The sequence below is a fragment of the Oryctolagus cuniculus genome, chromosome 1 (assembly GCF_964237555.1).
Source record: "Oryctolagus cuniculus chromosome 1, mOryCun1.1, whole genome shotgun sequence".
In the NCBI taxonomy this organism is placed as follows: Eukaryota; Metazoa; Chordata; class Mammalia; order Lagomorpha; family Leporidae; genus Oryctolagus; species Oryctolagus cuniculus.
Window position 1 is genome coordinate 92341523 of NC_091432.1, and position 23469 is coordinate 92364991.

The following is a 23469-nucleotide window of genomic DNA, read 5'->3' on the forward strand; positions in this document are numbered from 1 at the left end:
TTTAATTCCTTTTTTCCCCTTACCTCCTGGAGTACCTTCTGCCTCCAATTCCTGCAGCCCAAGTATACTTAACACTTACTTACTTTCTGTAAGTCTGTTGACATTGCCTTCCATCATCTAAAGTTTTGTTGACCTCTTCTTCAGGCTCATAAACAGAGCTTTGATGGGAGGAGCTTGTTGCCAGAATGATGGAATGCTTTCTTTACCACAAGTTAAAAGATGTGATATGGTATTATGTATTCCAGAATCTCCTTTATATTTAGAAAATACTTTTCTTTTCTGCTTAACTGTTGTCAAAACTGAGATGTATTACAGCATTAATATCAATATTTTTGAGGAATTTAAAATATTTTCCTAAACGTAATCATAAGGCCTTCACCATGTTTATCAGATTAACCAGAGTCTCCCAGGTAATCTTTTGATTTCTGTTATGGTTACCATGAATAAAATCCAGGATGAAGTAATCGAAGGGATACTATTTCATACCAGCTTGGGTAGCGTAATCCTAGTACTTCTGAAAAGAGAAAAATAAATCCTAGATTGGAATTTTAAACTCTTACATGGAAGACATTTTTTTCTCCCTTAATGAATTTTGTTGATGAAGAGACTGTTGATTTGTTTTCTCACAGTCATGCCTTTACTGGAAGCTTTTGGTCAGACTTTCTAGACTCATCTCACAGAATGTTTTCAGTATTAACATGGGTAAAGGAAGCGATGAACAAAGACATAGGGGGAAAATTTAAAGTTTGAAATGAATTTTGCATTCACCCTATAGGTGTTGCTGCTTGTGTAACTTAAACATTCTGACTTTAGTTAATAAATCATATTAACTAAATTAAATACAATTGGTGTAGATTGAGTGACTTCCTACTTGCCATTTGGGACTACGCATTTTAAAATACTGTGCTACTTTAACTCCCCATTAATTTATTTACTTATTTTTTGATTTGTTTCTGAATATTTGTTTCCTTCCTACTCCAATTTACATGATTTTCCTTCTCTAATTCACACTAAACCTGTGACAGTAGAGGAGCAGATGGATTTCTAAGGCAATGCTTCCCCATTTCAGTACACAGACAGATCTGCCGGGGATCTTGTTAAACCTCAAATTCTGGAAAGAGGCTTGAGAGTCCACATTTCTGTTTTAATTTTTAAAAATATTTATTGACATATAATAATTGTATATATTTATGGGGTCCAGAGTGGTTTTTAGTGCATGTATACAGCATGTACTGATCAAGTCAAGGCAATGAGAATTTCCATTTTCTTATCCTTTATGTTTGTAGTTTAGAGCTCCTCTCAACCAGTTCTTCATAAAATATAAAATGTGTTATTCTTTCTTCTTCTTCTTTTTTTTTTTTTTTTTGACAGGCAGAGTGGACAGTGAGAGAGAAAGACAGAGAGAAAGGTCTTCCTTTGCTGTTGGTTCACCCCCTCAATGGCCGCTACGGCCGGCGCACCGCGCTGATCTGAAGCCAGGAGCCAGGTGCTTCTCCTGGCCTCCCATGCAGGTGCAGGGCCCAAGCACTTGGGCCATCCTCCACTGCCTTCCCAGGCCACAGCAGAGAGCTGGACTGGAAGAGGGGCAACCAGGACGAACCTGGCACCCCGACCAGGACTAGAACCCCTGGGTGCCAGCGCTGCAGGCAGAGGATTAGCCTATTGAGCCGTGGCGCCAGCCAAAATGTGTTATTCTTAACTGTAGTCACCACACTGTGCTGTGGGACAATAGGAGTTGTACCTGTCACCTATCCTTTGTTTGGTATTTGTTATCTACCCTCTTTCTATCTCTCCACTTTTCTGAGTCTTTAGTAATTGCTGTTCTGCATTCAGATAAACTTTTTTTCTCCTCTTTTTTTTTTTTTTTTAAATCCTCCACTTGTGAGACAGACAGAACATACAGTATTTGTCTTTCAGTGTCTGGCTCATTTCACTTAACATGATATCTAATGGTTCCGTTCGTTTTGTTGTAGATCACAGGATTGCATTCTTTTTTTAATGACTGAATAATATTCCATTGCGTTTATGTATACCTTATTCTTTCTATCCATACATCTGATGATGGACATCTTGATGGAGTCCATATTTTGGGTATGGTGAATAGTGCTACAACAATAAGTGCAGATATTTCTTTGACATAACGATTTCATTTCTCTTGCAAGTAGACCTGGTAGTGAGATTGCTGGATCTTATGGTGACCTATTTTCACTTTTTAAAGGATAATCCAATTTAAAAGTAGACAAATAATCTGAATAGCTGTTTTTCAAAAGATTACACACAAATGACCACCAAAATAGAAAAAATTGCTTCATATTACTAATTAAGAAAATGCAAATCAAAACCATAATGAGACATCACTCCAGTTAAAATAGCTTTTGTATTTTATAAAAAATACAAAAATAACTAAAGCAAAGGACAGATGTGGCAAAAAGAGAACTCTTACACACTGTTGATGAGAATGTAAATTAGTATGGACGCCATGGAAAACAGGTTGGGGAGTCTGTATTTCTAACAAGCTTCCACGATGCTGATATTTCTGGTCCTTCTGACCACACTGAATTGAATAGAAGGGGTCTCATATACCTTGCATATGTGAGTAAAGTTGACTGCTTCAGAATACAGTATATTTAAAAATCCATGAACCTGGAGCTTCTAGAGGTGCATGGAAGATCTTGTGTTACTGGCTGCTACTAAGTACATCGAAATAGTGCTGAATTTATTACTTCTAGATTAAAGAAAAAGTTTCATTGTAGATTACAATTTTTTTTATTTTTTATTTTTTATTTTTTGACAGGCAGAGTGGACAATGAGAGAGAGAGACAGAGAGAAAGGTCTTCCTTTGCCGTTGGTTCACCGTCCAATGGCCGCCGTGGCTGGCGTGCTGCGGCCAGTGCACCGCCCTGATCCGCTGGCAGGAGCCAGGTACTTATCCTGGTCTCCCATGGGGTGCAGGGCCCAAGGACTTGGGCCATCCTCCACTGCACTCCCAGGCCACAGCAGAGAGCTGGCCTGGAAGAGTGGCAACCGGGACAGAATCCGGCGCCCCGACCGGACTAGAACCCAGGATGCCGGCGCCGCAAGGCGGAGGATTAGCCTAGTGAGCCGCGGCGCCGGCTGTAGATTACAATTTAGAAGTGATTTTAATACTATATTTTTATGTACTGATATGTGTTTTATATATTAAAATATACAATATCTATTTCTCCAAGTGTCTTTGATGAAAAAATATTATGCCTGATACCTGCTAACCTTTGATTTGCAACATTCAGGGGAAACATACCTTGGTATCTATAGCTGCTAGTTGCTAGGATTCTATTATATAGCATTTTGTGGTTATAACATGAAGCCACAGAGTATAATATAGACAAATCAATAACTGATTTCATTGTAAAGTTTGTGAATGATTTGATGTTATCAATGAAAAAAAGATTAACACTTTTTTTTATTATTAAATAGCTCAGTCTCTAAAAGAATTTGCAAGGCTGCTTATTGCAGTAGAAGAAGAAAGACGAAGATTGGTAAGTCTGTTCCCTACTTCTTAGGACTATTGCCTTGTTTAGACACACTTAAATAAACAGTAGATCGCTTGAATTAATCAGCTCTACAATACTCCCTGATTTGACACATGTCCTAAATACTACATGTATTTGTGAGAAGATTTGTGAGTATAATTATGAAAAATTATATATATAATATGTAAGCTATATTGTTTGTTTTTTATCTACCACATATAAATTATCTTTATTTTACTTATAATTTAATTGTCCCGAGAATCAAAAATACTTAGATGCTACCATTAAAAAACCCATTCTAATTCAGCAAACATTTAGAAGTTATATTGTGATAACTTTGGTGCTGGAGTAACTAACCCTACCAGGGTATTACATGAGGTTGTTTTGAAAGGTGGCACTGGAGTTAGATTTTTGAGGGCCAGGAAGATTTTGCTAAGCGAGGAAAATGGGGAAAGTATTCTAGATTGATGGATTAATTAATGCAAAGTTATTAGAGCATAGTTACTGGTAATATATTTAGCCATTCAAAAATACAATTTTGTATCTATTGAATTAAAATTTTTGTCATGATATCTGTTTGTGACCTAATGTTTTTATCTGTGATGTGGCAGAAATAGTAGCATGTACTCCCATGATTGTTGTAAAGCATTTAGAGCAACCCCTTGCACATAATAAATACATGTTGATGGTGATAATTATGCTGCTAATTTTCAGTTACAGTGAGGCATACTGTCTTGTTCAAAACATTGGTTTTATTACTAAAGTGATCAGTTTATGTTCATAACTGATTGTAAAGATAGGATTAAGTGTCAAAGGGATCAAATAAATAAGACCATGTCTGCTAATAAAATTGATAGAATTAAAAGGGAGGGAACAATCCAACGTGGGAAGTGAGATACACAGCAGACTCATAGAATGGCAAATGTCCTAAACAGCACTCTGGCCTCAGAATCAGGCCTTAAGGCATTTGGATCTGGCTAAAAAGCCCATGAGAGTATCTCAGGCATTGAAAGCCAAGATACTGTGGCAAAAAATGACCTAAATGAAAGATCTCTGTGAGTGAGATCTCACTGGAAAGAAGGGGCCATCAAAGAAGGAGGTACCTGTCTCTGAAGGGAGGAGAGAACTTCCACTTTGATTATGGCCTTGTTCAAATAAGGTCAGAATTTGTGAACTCAAGAGGCTTCCATAGCCTTGGCAGCTCATGACAAGAGCCTCGGGTGATTACTGATATCATGGGTAAGAGTGTCAATTGTTAAATCATCAACAGGAGTCATTTTGCACTTACTCCCCATGTAGGATCTCTGTCCTTAATGTGTTGTAGTATGAGAATTAACAGTAAAAATAGTCTTCAAACAGTACTTTATACTTTGTGTGTCTGTGTGGTGCAGACTTTTGAAAATCTTTACTTAGTGTATACTAAATTGATTTTCTGTATATAAAGAGAATTAAAAATGAATCTTAATGAAGAATTGGATGGGAGAGGGAGTAGGAGATGGGATGGTTTGCGGGTAGAAGGGTGGTTATGGGGGTAAAAACTTCTATAATCCAAAAGTTGTACTTTTGAAATTTATGTTTATTAAATGAAAGTTTTCTAAAAAAACACATTGGCTTTGCTTTCATTGGATTCACTATCCAGTTGGGAGTCATATACATAATAAATAGAATACTCAAGTGTGCACTAAATGCTCTAGGAATCTGGCAGAGTGTGGTGCTGCTAAACTGAAAAGGGTACCCTCAAGGTGTCCTGCATTGCTTGAGGTATGGAAGATCAGGTAGGTAGGGTAAGATTGTCATTTTAATGAACTTGAACAGAAGCCTCAAGGTTAGAGAAAGTACTGTCTATATTTGAGAAATTGGGCAGATGGTTCTTAGAAAGGATTAGCAGACAGTTGATTGTGGCCAAGAGGTTTTAGTGTTTGCTATCAGTGGGAGAATTGCCAGGAGCTCCTGAAGGGAAGAATGATAGGATCAAAATGGGATTCAGAAAAGGTTAATTTGGCGGCCATGTGAGAAACAGATAAAGTAGGGAAGAAATACCAAGGGTAGTGTTGGTGGTGGGAAGGTGATCACATTCTTTTAGGAAATACTAGCCTACACCATGGATCTGCCCCCAGTATTAAAGAGACAAACATACAATGTGATCTAGAGTAGATACTTGTAAGGGTTTATGGCAGACTTAGCTTTTCTGGGGCGGGTTGGGGGTGGGAGGATCCAGAGACTACTTTCTCTGCAGTGACTTTGGTCTGAGTTGTAAAACCTAAGTTAGATGCTTTTAGATTATTTAGATGCTTTAAGATTATTTAATGCTTTATAGATACATCTCAGTCTAGCTCTGTGAGCTTACAGTGTTAGTCCAGCTTCCGCAGGGAGTCCTGGGCAGGATCTGCACTTACAGTGCAGAAGAGGAGCTGATGATGGAATGGGAAAGAGTCATTAGATGTGAAAATTAAGAGCTGCAAATATCATGGAAGCCAGGAGAACAAATAGTCCTGGGTTGCTGAGGCTGTGACTCAGATCCTGTTCAAATAGTTCAGGAGTACAATAAACCAACTGGCATGAGTTACAATTTTTGAAAATGTGTTAATGCAAAGAATATGGGAAAGTGTGGTGTAGCTTGTGGGAAGAAAAAGAGTCAGCAAAATGTTCCTTTGGCACTGAGGAGAACTTGTAAAGCACCAGGGGAAAAAAGTCGTCTTTGAGGAGGTAGAAAGAATTAGTGAAAACATAATAGAAATTTGTAACAATGAATTGATCAGTTGGACAAGTAGAGAATAGTATTAGAAAGGACTTGCTATCTGCTGTGAACAGAAGTTTCTAGAAGTAGTTTAGAAGCACCAGAGGCAGAATATTTAAGAGAAGAGTAGCAGGACTGCTAGTCAGCAGTGAATAGCTGATCAGGTTGTATACATCATGCATATGTCAAGGGAAAACTAGTAACCATGTTTTCATGGATTTTTCTAGTAATGCCCAGTACTTCACGGAGACAGTAAGTACAAAGCGATGGTCAGATTCAAATTGGTGGTTGGCATGGAGGACAGAGTGCTAGATTAAAGGGACATGGACTTGTATGCTATGAAAGTGGGTCTTGGGTCAGTATAGCAATAATTGTCTAGAAAACAAACAGGATGTACTTGATTACCTGGTTATGTTGAGGGTTCACTGGGAACAAAGGGGAGCCTGGGAGAAGTCTCACAAGTTGTATCACGAATAGGAGTTGAAATGTGTGAGCTTGCTTCTGAAGCTGGGCCTGCTAATGCTGAAGTCAAGATGTGGCTGACCTGGAACACAGGCCTTGTAATTGAGAAGGCCAAGCTCAGAGACTGGGATGATTGATGGACAAGATCTGAAGGTCATCCGGTGTGGTGACAGGGTAAAGGACAAAAACCAAGGCAGAGGAGTGTGGTAGAGTGTCTTATCCACAGAGATGAAGATTGGACTGCCAGTGCTTAATGATTGATAGCTGTGTAGGTCTGCCTTTGGTCCTGTTTGTGAGGATGTGCTTTCATGAGCAAAGTCATACTGTGGATTTTCGTTGCTTTACTTGTTTTCTACAGAAGGTCAGAAATAATGTTCAAGTCAATGAAAAAAAAAATATAGATACAGGCCTAAAGGAATGCATTTCCACACAATTGCAGCCAAAATTGAACTAATCATTTGTTGTGCAAATCTAAATATTGAATAGTTCCAGTCATATGATGTAATTGTTAAAAATTTATTCATTTGTTTGAAAGGAGAAGAGAGAGGAAAAAAAGAGAGTCAAAGAGAAGGGAGCGATATCTTCCATCTGCTAGCTGGCTCTCCAGTGTCTGGAGCCATCACTTACTGCCTCCCAGGATGTGCTTTAGCAGAAAGCTGGAAACAGAAGCAAATGCAGAACTCAAGCCCCAGCACTTTGATATGAGATGTGGGTATCCCAAGTGGTGTCTTAACTGCGAAGCCAAACACTACCCCCTGCCATGGGATATTACTACAACTGATAGTATAGTTGAGAACAGATTTTGCATAAAGAGTTTTTGAATTTGTATTTTAAAAATCAGTGTTTTGTTTGGAAACTAGAATATTTTGTGTACCAGGAAATATTAAAACAGTTAATTATAAAGCCATTTAATCATTCTTTTTGATACATGATGAATGTTTTGCATTAAGTGATTTGACCCAGGTCTTAAGTACCTCAAAACAGTAAATAAACAAAAATTAAATTTCCATGAAGATGTAAGGGGGCACTTAGTACTTAACACTTTAAATTCTCTTTTATTACCAGTGATTTACCATATTTAGTAAGATAAATATATCATTTTAGTGATTTAATGATTACAGAAATAGTCCAAAGCAAAATTGGGCTTAGAAATGAAACCTCTTCTTATCTTCTTCTACTTTTTTAAGTATAAGATTAAAAAAATCATGCTAAATCCAATTGAAAATGTGTAAGTTTTTTTTTATTTTAAGATATATTTAATTTGAAAGGCAGAGCAATAGTGAGAGAAGGGGAGAGAGTGTGATTGATTGATTGATTGATCTTCTATCCACTGTTTCAGTCCCCAAATGGCTGAAACAGCCAGGGGAGGGCCAGGCTGAAGCCAGGAGCCAGGAACTCCATCCAGATCTTCCACATGAGTCATAGGGGCCCAAGTACATGGGCCATCTTCCATTGCCTTCCCAGGCACAGTAACAGGGCACTGTATTGCAAGTGGAGCAGCTGGGATTCAAACTGACCCGCTGGTGTGGGATGCCTGTGTTGCAAGTGGTGACTTCACCTGCTGTGCCACATTGCCAGTGTGAAAATGCGTAACTTTTAGACAACAACAACAACAAAAAAATGACTCAGGGAAATAATGGAAAATGCATTTCAGAAACATTTGAGGGCATAGTTTATCATGTTTCATATTTCTCATTAGAAAAATAATTTTTTAAAAGGTTTATTTATTTGAAAGGCATAGTTACAGAGATTGAAGGAGAGACAGAAAGAGAGAGAGGTGTCTTCCATCTGTTCGTTCACTCCCCAAATGGCTGCAATGGTTAGGGCTGGGCCAAGCCAAAGCCAGGAGCCTGGAACTCTTATCCAGGTCTCCTATGGGTGGCAGGGGCGCAAGTACTTGGGCCATCTTCCACTCCTTTCCCAGGTACATTATTGGAGAACTGGATTAGAAGTGGAGCAGCCAGGACTCCAGTGTGTGCCCATTTGGGATGCCAATATTATGAGTAGCAGCTTAACCCACTGTGCCACAACACCAGCCCATAGGAAAAAAAAAAAAAAATTTCCAGGGCCAGCACTGTGGCACAGCAGGTTAAAGCCCTCCCTGGCCAGCAGTGCTGGCATCCCATATGGGCACCAATTCAAGTCCTGGCTGCTCCACTTTGTATCCAATTCCCTGGTATTGAGCCTGGGAAAGCATTGGAGGATGGCTCAAGTCCATGGGCCCTTATACCCAGGTGGGAGACGGAGAGGAATTTCCTGGCTCCTGGCTTCAGATTGGCTTAGCTCTGGCTATTGCAGCCATTTGGTAAGTGAACCAGCAGATGGAAGACCTCTCCCTGTAACTCTGTATTTCAAATAAGTGAAACAAATATTAAAAAAAAAAAAAAACATTTTCCATGATACAGCGTCTTCCAAGATGTAAATGGACACCTGCCATCATGTAGGTAGGCTGCCCATAAAATGCAATGTTTGGATAGCCTTGAATAGAAGGTGTCATAGATTGGGTGTCCTTGTGGACAGACTCAATACTCCTACCATAGCTATGCTTCTAATCCATATGACCTGTAGTAGTGTTTACTCTGCAAAGAAACCACTCTCTTTTCCTTCTGGTTGTGGTGGACTTGGCTATGCAAGTGTTCCCCTTTCATCTCGGGCTCTTCAAAAGTGATTTGAACTAATGCTAACATAGCTGGCAAAACCCCTGGGGTGGCATGCAGTGCTCAGTTGTGTCCTCTGGGACATGACACAGTAACAGCTTCTTTGCTATTGGTTCCTTTGGATATGATATTCCTTCTCAATGAACCCCTTGAACTACAACCCACAACCCCATCCTTACCTTCACATTCTGTCCTTCCTGCTCCCTGGTCTATGGCTCCTGGCATTTTCTTAGTTTTCTTTCTAATGTGTCACCACAAGCTTCTTTTGGACTTAACACGTTTGCATGGATCACTGAACTTCTTGATGCACAGCCTGTCACGACTGGCCCCATATTTTCCATCAGACTTCATCCTGAGTGTCTCTCCTGGAGCCCGGCCCCTGCCATATGGTCTACATTATTACCGTTAGTTCTTATATATTGTGACAGAACTACCTGCACTTATGTAGCTTGTATTCATTCCACTGGGGAGAAACAGACATCAAACCAATTATGTCTGCTGGTGATAAGTGCTACAAAGAAAAATAATATAGCTGGTGGATCTGTTGAGCTGGAGAAGGAAATAGGGAAAGAGTGAGTTAAATTTTGGATTTATTTAGTTGCCTACTGGATATCTAAGTAGCCTAATGGAGGGAACAGCTGGATATATCAGTCTGGAGTTCAGGGAAACATCTGGGGATGGAAATATAAATTCAGACCTTGTCAGCATGTGGGGAGCATTTAAAGCTCTGGGAATGGATGAGATCACCCAGTCTGTGCAGGTGGAGTCTAAAAAGGAGAGGTGTGAGAGGAGTGCCTGGAGGGTGCATCGGGTCTAGAGTTTGTTCAGATGTGCAGGATCAACAGAGATTAGATCAGTAGGAGAACCAGGAGAAAGCTATTTGGATAGCTTGCTCAAGGCTCGATTTATTCACTCTCATGTATTTGAGATTTGTGGTTATAATGAATAGAAACTCATTGAATATGGTCCCAGTGACTGCAGTGCTTCTCAGGATAGTGTCTGAATTACCCGATCTGCCTTATGCTGCTGCTCTAATTGCCACCCCTCACTGGAACCCTAGGCCTCTCACTTTCTTTGTAGTAATCTCAGTCCCTGATCTTTACACTTGTCACTGATGGGATGAGCTTCAACATCAGGGTATTTTGCCTGGTGTTTGTCTTGCAGAATTTATGCACACAAACTTGCTCCTATTCATTTATTCATTGCTCACTACACTCCATGTTCACCATTTACCCTTGTAAGTTAAAAATTTGGCTTTAGGTTTATCAGGATTTATATTGTTTGTTTAATTCCCAGGTCGGTATTCTTATCCTTGAGTAGTCAAAGTACTTTCTTGAAATATGTAAAGTGTATGGGCATTATGTTGGAGCAAAGAAAAATTGTGGACCGAACAAAGGGGAAATTTATGACTTTAATTAATATTAATAATAATATTTTATTTATAAAAATGTAAAGACCTTCACTCATTTTCCTTCTTTGCCTCCCCACCCCATTAGGTATAAACAGGCTATGAAAGGAGTGCTTTGGGGGCAAAATCAAAATTGTTTTATATGGTTATTTAAGAAAGGGGAAAAAAGTGTAGTGTTAGTAACATACACTATTTGGTGGTTATATGATTTTGAGCCTTATGTGAGCCTTCAAAGAATAGATCTTTGGGACCCAATATATGAAACACTGGCAACATGAGACTGTTGAGCACCTGAATGCCATGTGTTAGTTATTGTTTGACTGACTTTACAGTCCCACTGGGCAACACTGCTCTAGATCATTATAGCAAATGACACTGCGTGTTGCCAAGGTGTCAGACGCTGCTGTAATTGTTTAGTGTATTTTAGCTTCTCCACACAGCAGTCCTCTCAGGTGTATGCTGTGGTCCAGTGTGAACCTCTCTAATCTGAACTGCTGGATCCAAAAATACTCCAGAAACTCAAAGTTTTTGAGAATCATGTTGATTCTCAAAATGTTTCATTCAGATTTTGATACTCATTGGATTTTGGGTTTTTGAAGCAAAGGTGTTCATCTGGTAAAATCTGTACTTGTATTCAAAATAAAAAAAAAATCCGCTCTAAATTCTGAAGCATTTCTCATCCCAAGTATTTTAAATAAAAGATACTCAACGTCTACGCCCATTTTAAAGAAAAAACTCAAAGGTACATAACTTACAAGTGGTTCTGCAAGGGCTCTTGTATTATTCATATTGTTATTAACTGAGACTGTATTTTAATAAGAATTATGTTGATAACCGCAGCTAACATTTATGATGATATAGTATGTGAGATGTGATAAGTGATGTATTATATCACTTAAGTGCCTTACAAAAATTATCTTAAAACACAGAAATTATACATTTGAAATTATCTTAATTATAAAATATTTCATCCTATTTAAACAAGCATGGTGTTTTTTTTTTTGTTTTTTTTTTTTTTTTGTTTTTTTTTGTTTTGACAGGCAGAGTGGACAGTGAGAGAGAGAGACAGAGAGAAAGGTCTTCCTTTGCCGTTGGTTCACCGTCCAATGGCCGCCGCGGCCGGTGTGCTGCGGCCGGCGCACCGCGTTGATCCAATGGCAGGAGCCAGGAGCCAGGTGCTTTTCCTGGTCTCCCATGGGGTGCAGGACCCAAGCACCTGGGCCATCCTCCACTGCACTCCCGGGCCACAGCAGAGAGCTGGCCTGGAAGAGGGGCAACCAGGACAGAATCCGGTGCCCCAACCGGGACTAGAACCCGGTGTGCCGGCGCCGCAAGGCGGAGGATTAGCTTAGTGAGCCGCGGCGCCGGCCAACAAGCATGTATTTTAACAAGGACTTATCTGGGGTTAGCATCATGGCTTAGTAGGTGAAGCCACTGCCCGTGATGCTGGCATCCCATGTGAGCACTGGTTCTTGTCCCGGCTGCTACACTTCCAGTCTGGCTTCCTGCTGGTGGCCTGGGAAAGGCAGCAGAAAGATGACCCAAGTGGTTGAGCCCCTGCCACTGATGTGGGAGGCCCAGATGAAGCTCTTGGCTTCTGGCTCTTGGCTCCTGGCTTCGGCCTGTCTTAGCTCTGGCTGTTGCGGTGTTTTAGGGAAAGAATCTGCAGATGGAAGACCTCTCTCTCTCTTAATCTCTCCTTCTCTCTGTCTCTGTAACTTCAACTTTCAAATAAATAAATCTTTAAGGAAAAAGGAGTTTGATCTATTTATCCATTCATAGTTCTCACATCAAATTTCTCATATGCAAAAGCTAAAAGTGTTCAGTAAATCTCATAAAGCTACTTGAGTCTTCCCTCTGCCTTTGACCTAAGAATTCATGGAAGAGGAGAATATTTTAAATCTCAAGAAAATTACATGTACCTATTTCTCTTGGTGACATATTTTTCATTTGTTTAATCTTTTCCCTTAACATTTTGCTTTGCATATGTGCTATTGGTAGATGATACTGAATTATCTGGTTTCTGGCATTAGTGCTGCTCTATGCTTACTTCCAATGATCTGTGAAGTAATCCAGTTCCTTCATTGTCTCAGATAAATGAGGCACACTATTCCAACATTCCACATGCATGAATATTGAGTGTATTTCTGATATGTCTTAGGTTAAATTTTATTAGAAACAAACTTTAGGTATGTTGGCCCTCATACCAACATTTTTATATGGTGACTTCACCTGAAATTTTAAGAAAACACATAACTCAACTATCTGGACTGTTCTGGTTTTCATATTGACTGAATTGTGGAGACTTCTCATTCCCTGCTTTCCATTGTCTGGTAAAATATGGTAGGGTCGAGAGGAGGTAGCTCATACACAGTTCACCACAATTGCAGCAATTTTATTTTTTGTTGCTAATAATCATGTGACTCATCTATATTTTGGAAATGTACATAGTGCTTTCTGTTCACCTTAATTTTGTCCTCACAGCAATCTGAAGCAGCCTCTAAATGAGTCATTTTTATGATAACCATGCACTCATTGAGCCATTCCTGTGATGGAATCCAATAGCAAGCAACAAAACTGGAGGTGTAGGACTTAAATCGGAATCTTTGGACTTATTATATCCTGTGTCTTCCCATTTTTTCCTTAAGTTTTAAGGACTTGGAACTGAGAGGTCTGATCTTTTAAATACTGTTTTTTTCCCTTGTGTATATTAGACAGTCTGAAAGCTGTCTTGTTCAAAAATTTTTCTAGTGGCACGAGATCCTTGACAGGAAGAGAAAATGTGGTTTTCGGGAATTATCACAGCTTCCTATGGACCATTTCTCAGGTGGTTAGAATTAATTCATTATGGTTAAGGCTAATGGAGAAATAAATGTTTTTTCCAAACCTCATAAATTTAGTATGAAATATTTAAGGAGAATTTTTAGGATTCCGGAAAATAGGTCACAGCGTTAATATTTGTGAATTAACATCTTTTGAATCTATAACTGAGAAGGACTTAGGATTCACACTGATAACTAAAAACGTCTAACAAAATTCTGATAATATCTCAGTATAGAAATAATACAGTGGTCTGAAAGTGAAGCATATACTGGCAAGCTACCTTTTTTTAGTCATTTCACTGCTCATTAAGAGTTCTTCCCTGGAGAATCTGAAAGGGGGAATAAAAAGAAATACAACTGAGACTCCAGTGCAGTAGTTTTCACAGGTTCTTGTAAAAGAATACTTGGAAAGAAGGTGGTGCTTTTCCTTAGCAAAATTCAGGTTGCCTGCTCCTAAAAGTCTTGCCGTCAGAGCTAGCAATCAACAGAGAAAACTAACTCTAATTGTAAAATATATTTTGGCATGCCAATTTCATGGACAGATGGGCATGGATTTTGTTTCTCTTATTGATGTCAGTTTCACTGCTAATGTTTCCTGGATATACATCAAATTGCTAAATTTAAAGGTTTGTAAATAGGTAAATGAAAATCACACAATGTTTATACTTTCCTGTTTTCTGAGATCATTTTATTGTTTCACAACTGACATTGACTGGAAGGAAGTGCATAAAGGGAATTTTTCTACCTGATAGTGCTATGATTATCATTATTATTATTATTAATTTAAAGTAGGATACTCCAAATCAAACACTTTTACAATCATTTTTTTTTTGCTTTAAAGATATAAACTGTATGGATAATTTATTTCTTAATATATTTCCTCATTTTATTACTTTGGCCTGACTCTTAGGGTGTTAATGTTTTTGTTGCTTATGGTTGTGATTATTCACATGATCCACAATGGTGTGCAGCTGGACGCAGCACCTGGGTTCCTGATCTCTTTCCTCCTATCTCTGCTTCTTTTGTCTTCTTGTGTTAGGTATTCAGCCTAGTTCTTTAGCTCACTCTGGAGTCTTAGCCTTGCAGACCTTCTTGAGATCTTTCCACTTTCATATTTGCGTTTTCAAATCACTTTCATTGGTATAGTCACTTATAGTGAGACTTTTCCACTTTCATATACTATGCTTTGATGTCTTTCTCTGATACTTAGGAAACACAATCATACTTTTTAACAAAAAGTATGTAAAATCATATGTGTATGTATGTATGTTAAATCATTGTGTAAGCAATTCCTGAAAGTTCTTTGACACCTGGAAGAGGTACTTAATTTTAAAAGGCAGAAAAAAAAAAAAAAAACTTAGGTAGACATGAAGCAGACTAGAAAAACCCACATCAAAGAGATCTTAAAGGAAAATGTTAAATAATGTAACAAAGCTGTGAATGGTTGGGAAATATAAGCTGGCCAACCAGCCAGATTTTCAGAATTAAGGGATTAGTGATCAAAAATGCTTTCTGTCTTTTTTTTATTAAATCATAAAATCATAATGTTCATGCACTATAGAAAACTTTACAAATTTTATTAGATAACCATTGAGAGGAAAGAGACTGAAAGTTTTTTTTAATTAAACTTTATTTTGAGATAATTAGAATATCTCACATAAGTACTAATAATTACAAATACTGTGTATTCTTCCTTAACTTTTCTCAGTGGTAATATCTTACAAAATTATGGTGAATAGTTTATTATGTTTTACTTTGTTATAATATTGATTGAAAGTAGTGAATTATTCATAAACTTTCACTGTGTCCTAGAACCAGAATTTGTAATTTGAAAAGGAGGACTCATAATGGGTTCTTGTCTAGATGCCTTGTGTTGCTTCATGCTGCGATTTATTTGTGTGTCACCCAGGACACTCATTTATAAGGCAAACAGGAAACTCATCCGGAAGACACTAGGGCATCTCACTTGTCTGTGGGAAAGGCCAAGTTACACATGGGGTTCAGAAACAGCCAGAATCACAACATCTGAGGCCTCTAAAAGACTTCTAGTTTGTGCCTGTCATTTGCTTGTCAGCGTCCTTCTCTTAGTTGTGTTTCACATCTAAAAAAATAGAGGAAGAATAAAGAAAGAAAACTTGGCTCAGCAAAAGTCACTTAAAGACCTTTGACCAATCCCCAAGGACAAAGGGATGGAGTACGTTGCATAGACTTTCTTCTGAATATGAAGGCTATTTACAGAAATGGAGGAATTATTTTGAGTTGGGCAATCAGCTTAGTATCAGTCTATTCTAGCAGGATACTGGCCCTAAGAAAGTTCCCATTAACATTGTAATTTGAATAGATTATGACAGAGGGTTGTTGCTGAAGTTTTATAGGACTTAGAACACATTCTTCACTCAAATATTAAAACCCTTAATTTCAAAAATCAGAAGTCACAGAAGGATGTACAGAACTGCTGCTTAGATACAGTAGTATTTTGGAGGGTCCCTCATATGAACAGTAACACAAAACCAAAGATGTAAATGATCTAAGACTTAGAATACAATAAACCATTTTTAATAAGTTTATTTATTTTTACTTGTCTGAAAAGCAGAATGACAAAGTAGAGGCAGAGGGGAGAAGTCTTCCATCTGCTGATTCATTCCCCCAAATGACTGCAACTGCAAGGGTTGAAGCTAGGAGCCAGGAACTCCATCCAGGTCTCTCATGTAGGTGACAGGGACTCAAATGCTTAGGTAGTCACCTGATGCATCCAAGGGTGCACATTAAGAGGAAGCTGTATTTGAAGTGGAGGCAGGACTTGAACCTGAGCACTCTGATATAAGCTGTGGGCAGCCCAAGCGACAGCTTAATCCTTTGTGCCACAACACCTGCCTCAAAAATTCATTTTTGATGTGATTTTTCCATACAGAAAGTTCAAAAGAACCTGTAGACAAATTATTAGAAATAAGAAGTTAGCCAATCTGATAATAAGTTAACTATAAATTGTATTTCAGTGTACCACCTATAAAGTTACAACCTAAAACTATTCAAGAATAATTCGAAAAAGGATCTGCATAACTTTCATGTGTGAAATTAAAAATTTTTAAAGATAATAAAGGAGAACTAAATATATATAGAAAACTAATACAGTAAAGCATTGTTAAAGCAAATGATTTAATCAGCATTTATTTTGCCCCCAAAGTATACTGGATGAGATTTTTACTGTAATAATCTACTAGAAATCTGATTAACTTTTTTGCTATGTAGTGGTAAACCTCAGGCTGATCCTGATGATCGCATATTTCCTTTTTTAATTTGGAAAATGTGGTTACCCTCTGAAAACATTACCTTCATCATATTCCAGACTTTTACCAAACCTTCGGACTTTTCATGTATTTTAAACAGTGGAAATACAGCTGTTTGGAAAAAAAAAACTGATAGTCTTTACTTGTACAACCACACATAACTATTTTGGTGTCAGAAAAGTTCTCTACATAGTATTTATTTTCTTTCTATAGAATTATGGCAAAATAAAATGGCCCTACCACTCTGAGATTTTAATTCTATTCATTTTACATTTCACCTGCAGTGTTATTTTCTGTGAACCACACACACACACACAAAAAACACAATACTTGGTAAGTGATGCAAATAAAGTAAAATGTGCTTTCCAGAGTCAGCATGATACCAGAACACAAAATTAGAAAAGTCTAGATTCCAATTAATTACTAATATCCAGTAAAACATTAAGCTGCTTGGGATTTTTTCTTCCCTTTCCTTTTCTTTTTTTCCTTCCTTCCTTCTTTTCTTCTTTCTTTCCTTCCTTTTTTTAATGAGGAGTGCTCACTGTTTCCCAAAAATGTAAAATGGGAATCACTAGTAATGTGTTAAGTATTAAATGAATGAACATTTTAAATTTTAGTATTTCCATATTTATTTCATTGGATAAAGAACAACTGCATTTAGTGGAAATTATTGCTTTGCAGGAAGCCTAGTAAAAGAAGTGATTCAATTTATAAGGAAAAATGTAAGACATGAATATGACCAAAATCTTGGAAATGAAACATAAATTATTAGACTTCAGAGAATTTGTGGAATAGGTGACATACATGCAACTTCCACTTTAAATATCTTTGATTTTCATTGTCTTTTGGGTCTGTGTTCTCTGCTGGATGCTGTTGATGACTGATTCCAAGTTGTCTGCATTTTGGGAGCTTATATTTAAAAAATCGAAAGCTATCTGCTGTCTCCTCAGTTACTTTCCAGTCAACAAGCTTCTGCATAGTAAGCAAGCTAATGATAGGCTATCTAGGTTCTGCTTGACTGTAATGCTGAAAGATACAGCCTGAAGTGTTGACTTGTGAAACTGAAGCAAGGCATGTTGTGGTCCAGTAGGCATAACAGTTTTATTTTTATTTACAAAACAAAACTCACAGAATTTTCTACTTTGAAATAGTTGGAAAGCATAAAAATCATTTATTCAACAAATGTTTGTTAATATTTTTCTCTGGGCTAAGTATTATTCTAGGAGGTGAGAATGTAACCGTGAACAAAAACAGTCTCTAGTAGACAGAGACATAACAAATAAGAGAGTCAAAATACATTATCAGGCGGCGATATATGCTCTGGAAAAAGGAAAATAAGGGCAGATAGATGGTGGAGGGGGTGTAGACAGGTTTTAATGAAGGGCAGTCAGGGGTGCCTCAATAATTAGGTGGCGTTTACACAGAAACCTGACAAAGGTAGAACAGTAGTCAATGCTGCAGATCACTGGTGGAAAGTTTGTTAGGTTGCTCAAACTGCTTAATAGCAAAGTGCATAGGTCCTGAGGCTGGAGATTTCTTGGGGTGTCTGTGGAGCAGAGAGGCTGATAAAGCTGTAGCACAGGAGTAAATGGGGAAGTAGAAGGTGATGTGTAGTGGGTGGGATGAGATAATATTAAGGGCGTGATGGAGGGCATTTGTTTGCGGCTTTGGAAAGAACAGGACTATTGGGGCCGGTGCTGTGGCAGAGTGGGTTAAGCCTCCGCCTGCAGCACCAGCATCCCATATGGGTGCTGGTTTGAGTCCCACTGATTCCTAGCCAGCTTCCTGCTAATGTGCCTGGAAAAGCAGTGGAGGATGGCTCAAGTGCTTGGGCCCCTGCACCCTCATGGGAGACCTGGAAGAAGCTCCCAGCTTCTGACTTTGGGTCAGCCCAGCTCCAGCTATTGCAGCTATTTGGAGAGTGAACCAGCAGATGGAAGACTTTTCTTTCTCTTTCTCTCCCTCTCGCTGTCTGTAATTCTACCTCTTAAGTAAATATATAAAATTAAAAAAAAAAAAAATCAGGACTTTGGGCTGTGGAAGGGTCCTTTGTCAGAAGAGTGACATGAGCTGATTTAGGAACCTGATTGCTGTGTTACGCAGGCTGCAGAGGACAAGGCTGGATGCTATGCCCTATCCGAGAATGCCAGTTAAGAGGCTGTTTTTGTGATTTCGTTAGGTAAGATACAAGGATGGTTTGCATTAAGATGATAGTAGAAGAGGTAAAAGTGACAGATGCTGGGCTTATTTTGCAGGTGATACCAATAGAATTTGCTGATTGATACAAGATACAGATCATTAATATTTTAGGTGAGATAAGTCTTTGTTGTCCTGTGCACTCTAGGATGGTTAGTCACATCCCAGGCTGCTGTACTCTCAAGGCATCATTCCCCCCCCCCCCCCCCCCCAATTATGACAACCAAAAGTGTTTTCAGGCATTTTGTCACCTGGAAGGTAAAATCTGTCAAGTAAAAACTACTTATTTAGGGTTTGGGCCTGATAGGATCATGAGATGTAGGGTGGGGAAATTGTGCACTGAAATTTTGTTTTGGACATGTTTAGTATTAGGCAAAAAAAATTTGGAAATTGTCAACGTATAGGTGGTGTTTAAATCTACTTTTGTAGCTAGATAAGATTATGCAGGGACTGTCAGTAAGTGAAGTAATGTGGTTGTAGACTCTGAAAAGTATTACAGACTGAGAGTATCACTTACCTACAATGGTTGGGACCAGAAGTATTCCAGATTTCAGAATATTTTCATAGAATACCAGCTGAGCATCCCTAATTCAAAAATTTGAAATCCGGGAGCCAATGTTATGGCTTACTGGATTGCCATATGGGCACTGGTTCGTGTCCTGGCTGCTCTACTTCCAATCTAGCTCCCTACTAATTACCTGGGAAAAGCAGCAGAAGATGTATCAAGTGGGGTCACTGCCACCCACATGAGAAACCTGGATGAAGTTCCTGGCTCCTGGCTTTGGCCTGCCCAGTCCTGGCCATTGCTGCCATCTGGGAGTGAACCAGCAGAAGGAAGATCTTGGTCTCACCCTTTCCCTCTCTGTAATTCTGACTTTCTGACCTTAAAATAAATAAATAAAATTTGAAATCCAGATGGTTTTGAAATGTGGAACTTTGTAAGCTTCACATTGGTGCTCAAAAACTTTCAGATTTTTTTTTAACATTTTAGATTTCAGATTTTTGGATTGGTGTGCTCAACCTGTTAGATTAGTAGTTGTCATCTCTGGGGTAATCCCAGAAATATTTTTCTCTTATAAAGAGGCTTAGTAAAATTTCCAAGGTATGATACTTCCACAGCAACCTATTTGCTTTCTTGAAATTCCTTTAATAAGTACAAAAGTACTTCCAAAACTTCATGAAATAAATGGATTTAAAAGTTGTTTATTTTGGTGCAAAAAATTTTGAAATTCATGCGTTGTTCATGAACTTATTTTTTTTTTTTTTTTTTGGCCAGGCAGACTTAGACAGTGAGAGAGAGAGACAGAGAGAGAGAGAGTTATAGACAGTGAGAGAGAGACAGAGACAGAGAAAAAAGTCTTCCTTCTGTTGGTTCACTCCCCTAATGGCCGCTACGGCCAGCGCTGCACTGATCCAAAGCCAGGAGTTGGGTACTTCCTCCCGGTCTCCCATGCGGGTGCAGGGACCCAAGAACCTGGGCCATCCTCCACTGCCCTCCCAGGCCACAGCAGAGAGCTGGACTGGAAGAGGAGCAACCGGGACTAGTACCCAGCAACACAACCAGGACTAGAACCCAGGGTGCCGGCGCCACAGGCAGAGGATTAGCCAAGTAAGCCATGGCACTGGCCCATGAACTTCTTAATGACCCTTTCATATGCATGAATTTCAGAATTTTTTTACACCAACAGAAGCTTCTCTTTTAACTCCATCATTCTATGAACTCTTTGAAGCACCCCATTTTGTTTATCCATCAATCCACAGATAGACCTTTGGGTTGCTTCCACCTTTTCACTGTTGTGAATAGGACTGCTGTGAACATGGATTTATAAATGTGTCTTTAAGACCTTGCTCCATTTTCATGGATTCATACCCATAGAAGGTATGACCGGATCACATGGTAATAACCATTTTTCGTTTTTCGAAGCAGCACCATAATTGTTTTCCGGAGCAGCTGAACCATTTTATAACCTCACCAACAGAAGACCCATGTTCCAATTTCTCCACATCCTTGATTATTGTTTTCTGATTTCTAGATAGTAGCCATCCTAATGTACATGACAGCATGAGGTTTAATTTTACTTTTAAACATAGTTGGAGTGAGTGGTGATACATGTTTTATATCCATGAATTTGTAGGATTAATAGAGCTTTAAAACAGCAGGAAACATTGACTATTTCAGAAGACATTGATGTAAGAGCAGGCTTTGTAATAGGGCAGATATTGTCAAAACATCAAAAAATGCTTATTGCTGTACGTTTTAAAATGTTACATGAACAAGAATGATGATCACCCTGGAAACAAGAGTCTGAAGTATGTTTATACGTTGGATAATTCAGTCATTTGAAGCTTCATTATTTTAATTGGCAACAGTTAGGTAACAGTAATTTCCTTTCCTTTTATTCTTTTCAGGCAAAGGTTTAAAAGGTTTTGCTGCCAGCCTAAGAAAAGCAAGCTATAAAAATGAGAATAGCTTGATATTTCCACAGAAAATCTCTTGTTGTTGTTGTAACTGGAGCTTGGATGGGAAAGGCACAGGCTGAGGTGGGGGTTGGTAAAGCTGGGAGTTTAGGCAGCCTCATCCAATCGGGCATGTGATGACAAGTGGAAAGGTAGGCCTGGAACAAAAGGAAGGTAGTTTATAAGAGAAACACCATCAGACACAACTGGCAGAGGTCCAACTGCTAACGCCTCAGGAAGCCTATCTCATCAGAGATGACTCAGGCAGTGGGTGGGGATATGCAGCCTGATGCTGCAGAGCAGAGTCCTTTTACCACTGAAGAGAGCAGGGATTCTCAGAGAATGCTATTGACTTGAGCAGGGCGATCTCCTACTGCAGAGGAATGTCTCAGTGTTGTGGGATGTTAAACAGCACCCCTGTCCTCTGCCCATTAAATGCTGCTAGCAGAGCACTGTCCCTCCCCACGCTCTAGTTCAGAAAACCAAAAATATGTTTCCAGACATTGCCAAATATCCTCAGTTGAAAAGCACTGACGTGGGGTATTTTCTGGGAAGCTGTATCTAGTGTATTTAATAAGTAGCCCTTAACATGTTTACTTACAGTTAATCTGGGTACTTATTGGTGTGGTCTACTAGACTTAAGCTCTCAAAAGATAGAGATGGTTTCTTGTCTTTAATCTTTTCTATGTCTGAACTTTTCTCTTTGTGTATAATAAGTTGGGTCTACAGACGTGGTTGCTAAATTGAAATCGAAAAGGAAATATTGGTACAAGTCTGATATTCTCCAACTCTATTATAAATTTCTTAAATTGGTTTTGAAATTTATGTATTTGAAAGAGTTACACAGAGCGAGAGACAGAGCAATCTTCCTTCTGCTGGTTCACTCCCCAGATGGCCACAGTAACCAGGCCTGGGCCAGACTGTGAGCCAGGAACGTCATCCAGGTCTCCCAAATAGGTGGCAGGGTCCCAAGCCAAACCCTGCTGCCTTCCTAGGATCATTCCAGCCCAGATAACATAGGTTTTACTCATTTGCATCATTTAACCTCTTCCTGTATGCCTGATGTGTGATAAGCCCCTTATATACATGCCCTCTTAATTATTGAGCTACTGTATGACATTAATTTTATTATCCCAATTTTATATATGAAAAAATTGAGGCCTGCCTATCACTAATGTTTATCCAAAGAAGAACTGAAAACCTAGCTGACATCCAAGAGGACATTCCTAAACCTCACAGGAGGCTGTTTCTTAGCCATCTACATCTGCCATAAGTGAGAGATGTTTTGTGAGGTCGTTGTTGAGAGGGTACTAAAATTCCTAGAACATATTATTTGTAAAATAAAATCTAATTATTAGGGAGTGTTTCAATTATGTATCCAAGCAAAGACAAATGAAGAGGATCAAGTTTAGAATAATGAATGATGTAGTTTACTTTTTAATGCCAGTGATATTCCTTTTCCCTGGTGTTCAGGAATTCTTGCTTTAAAATACTCACTTTTGCCGGCGCCATGGCTCAATAGGCTAATCCTCTGCCTTGTGGCGCCGGCACACCGGGTTCTAGTCCCAGTCGGGGCGCCGGATTCTGTCCCGGTAGCCCCTCTTCCATGCCAGCTCTCTGCTGTGGCCAGGGAGTGCAGTGGAGGATGGCCCAAGTGCTTGGGCCCTGCACCCCATGGGAGACCAGGATAAGCACCTGGCTCCTGCCTTCAGATCAGCGCAGTGCGCTGGCCGTGGCGGCCATTGGAGGGTGAACCAACGGCAAAGGAAAACCTTTCTGTCTGTCTCTCTCTCTCACTGTCCACTCTGCCTGTCAAAAAAAAAAAAAAAAAAAAAAAAAAACTCACTTTTTTGAGTTTAGTAGCAGAATTCTGCTTTTCCATCCTTGGCATTTCCCTCTTCATTTTGGATATTAATCTCTGGAAATTTTTT

At 39.0% G+C, this 23469-nt stretch overlaps 1 protein-coding gene across 5 annotated transcripts in view; it reads left to right on the plus strand.

The window, feature by feature from the left end:
- ARHGAP42 (Rho GTPase activating protein 42) overlaps positions 1 to 23469 on the plus strand; it is a 304390-nt gene that overhangs the window by 108137 nt on the left and 172784 nt on the right. For 3 of the 5 annotated variants that reach the window (XM_051820336.2, XM_002708607.5, XM_070077266.1), the window contains exon 3: positions 3457 to 3518. The exons of the other annotated variants lie outside the window; for them this stretch is intronic. In XM_051820336.2, the coding sequence (XP_051676296.1) occupies positions 3457 to 3518 (62 nt within the window). The remainder of the gene's footprint in view (positions 1 to 3456; positions 3519 to 23469) is intronic. 5 annotated transcript variants of the gene reach the window in all.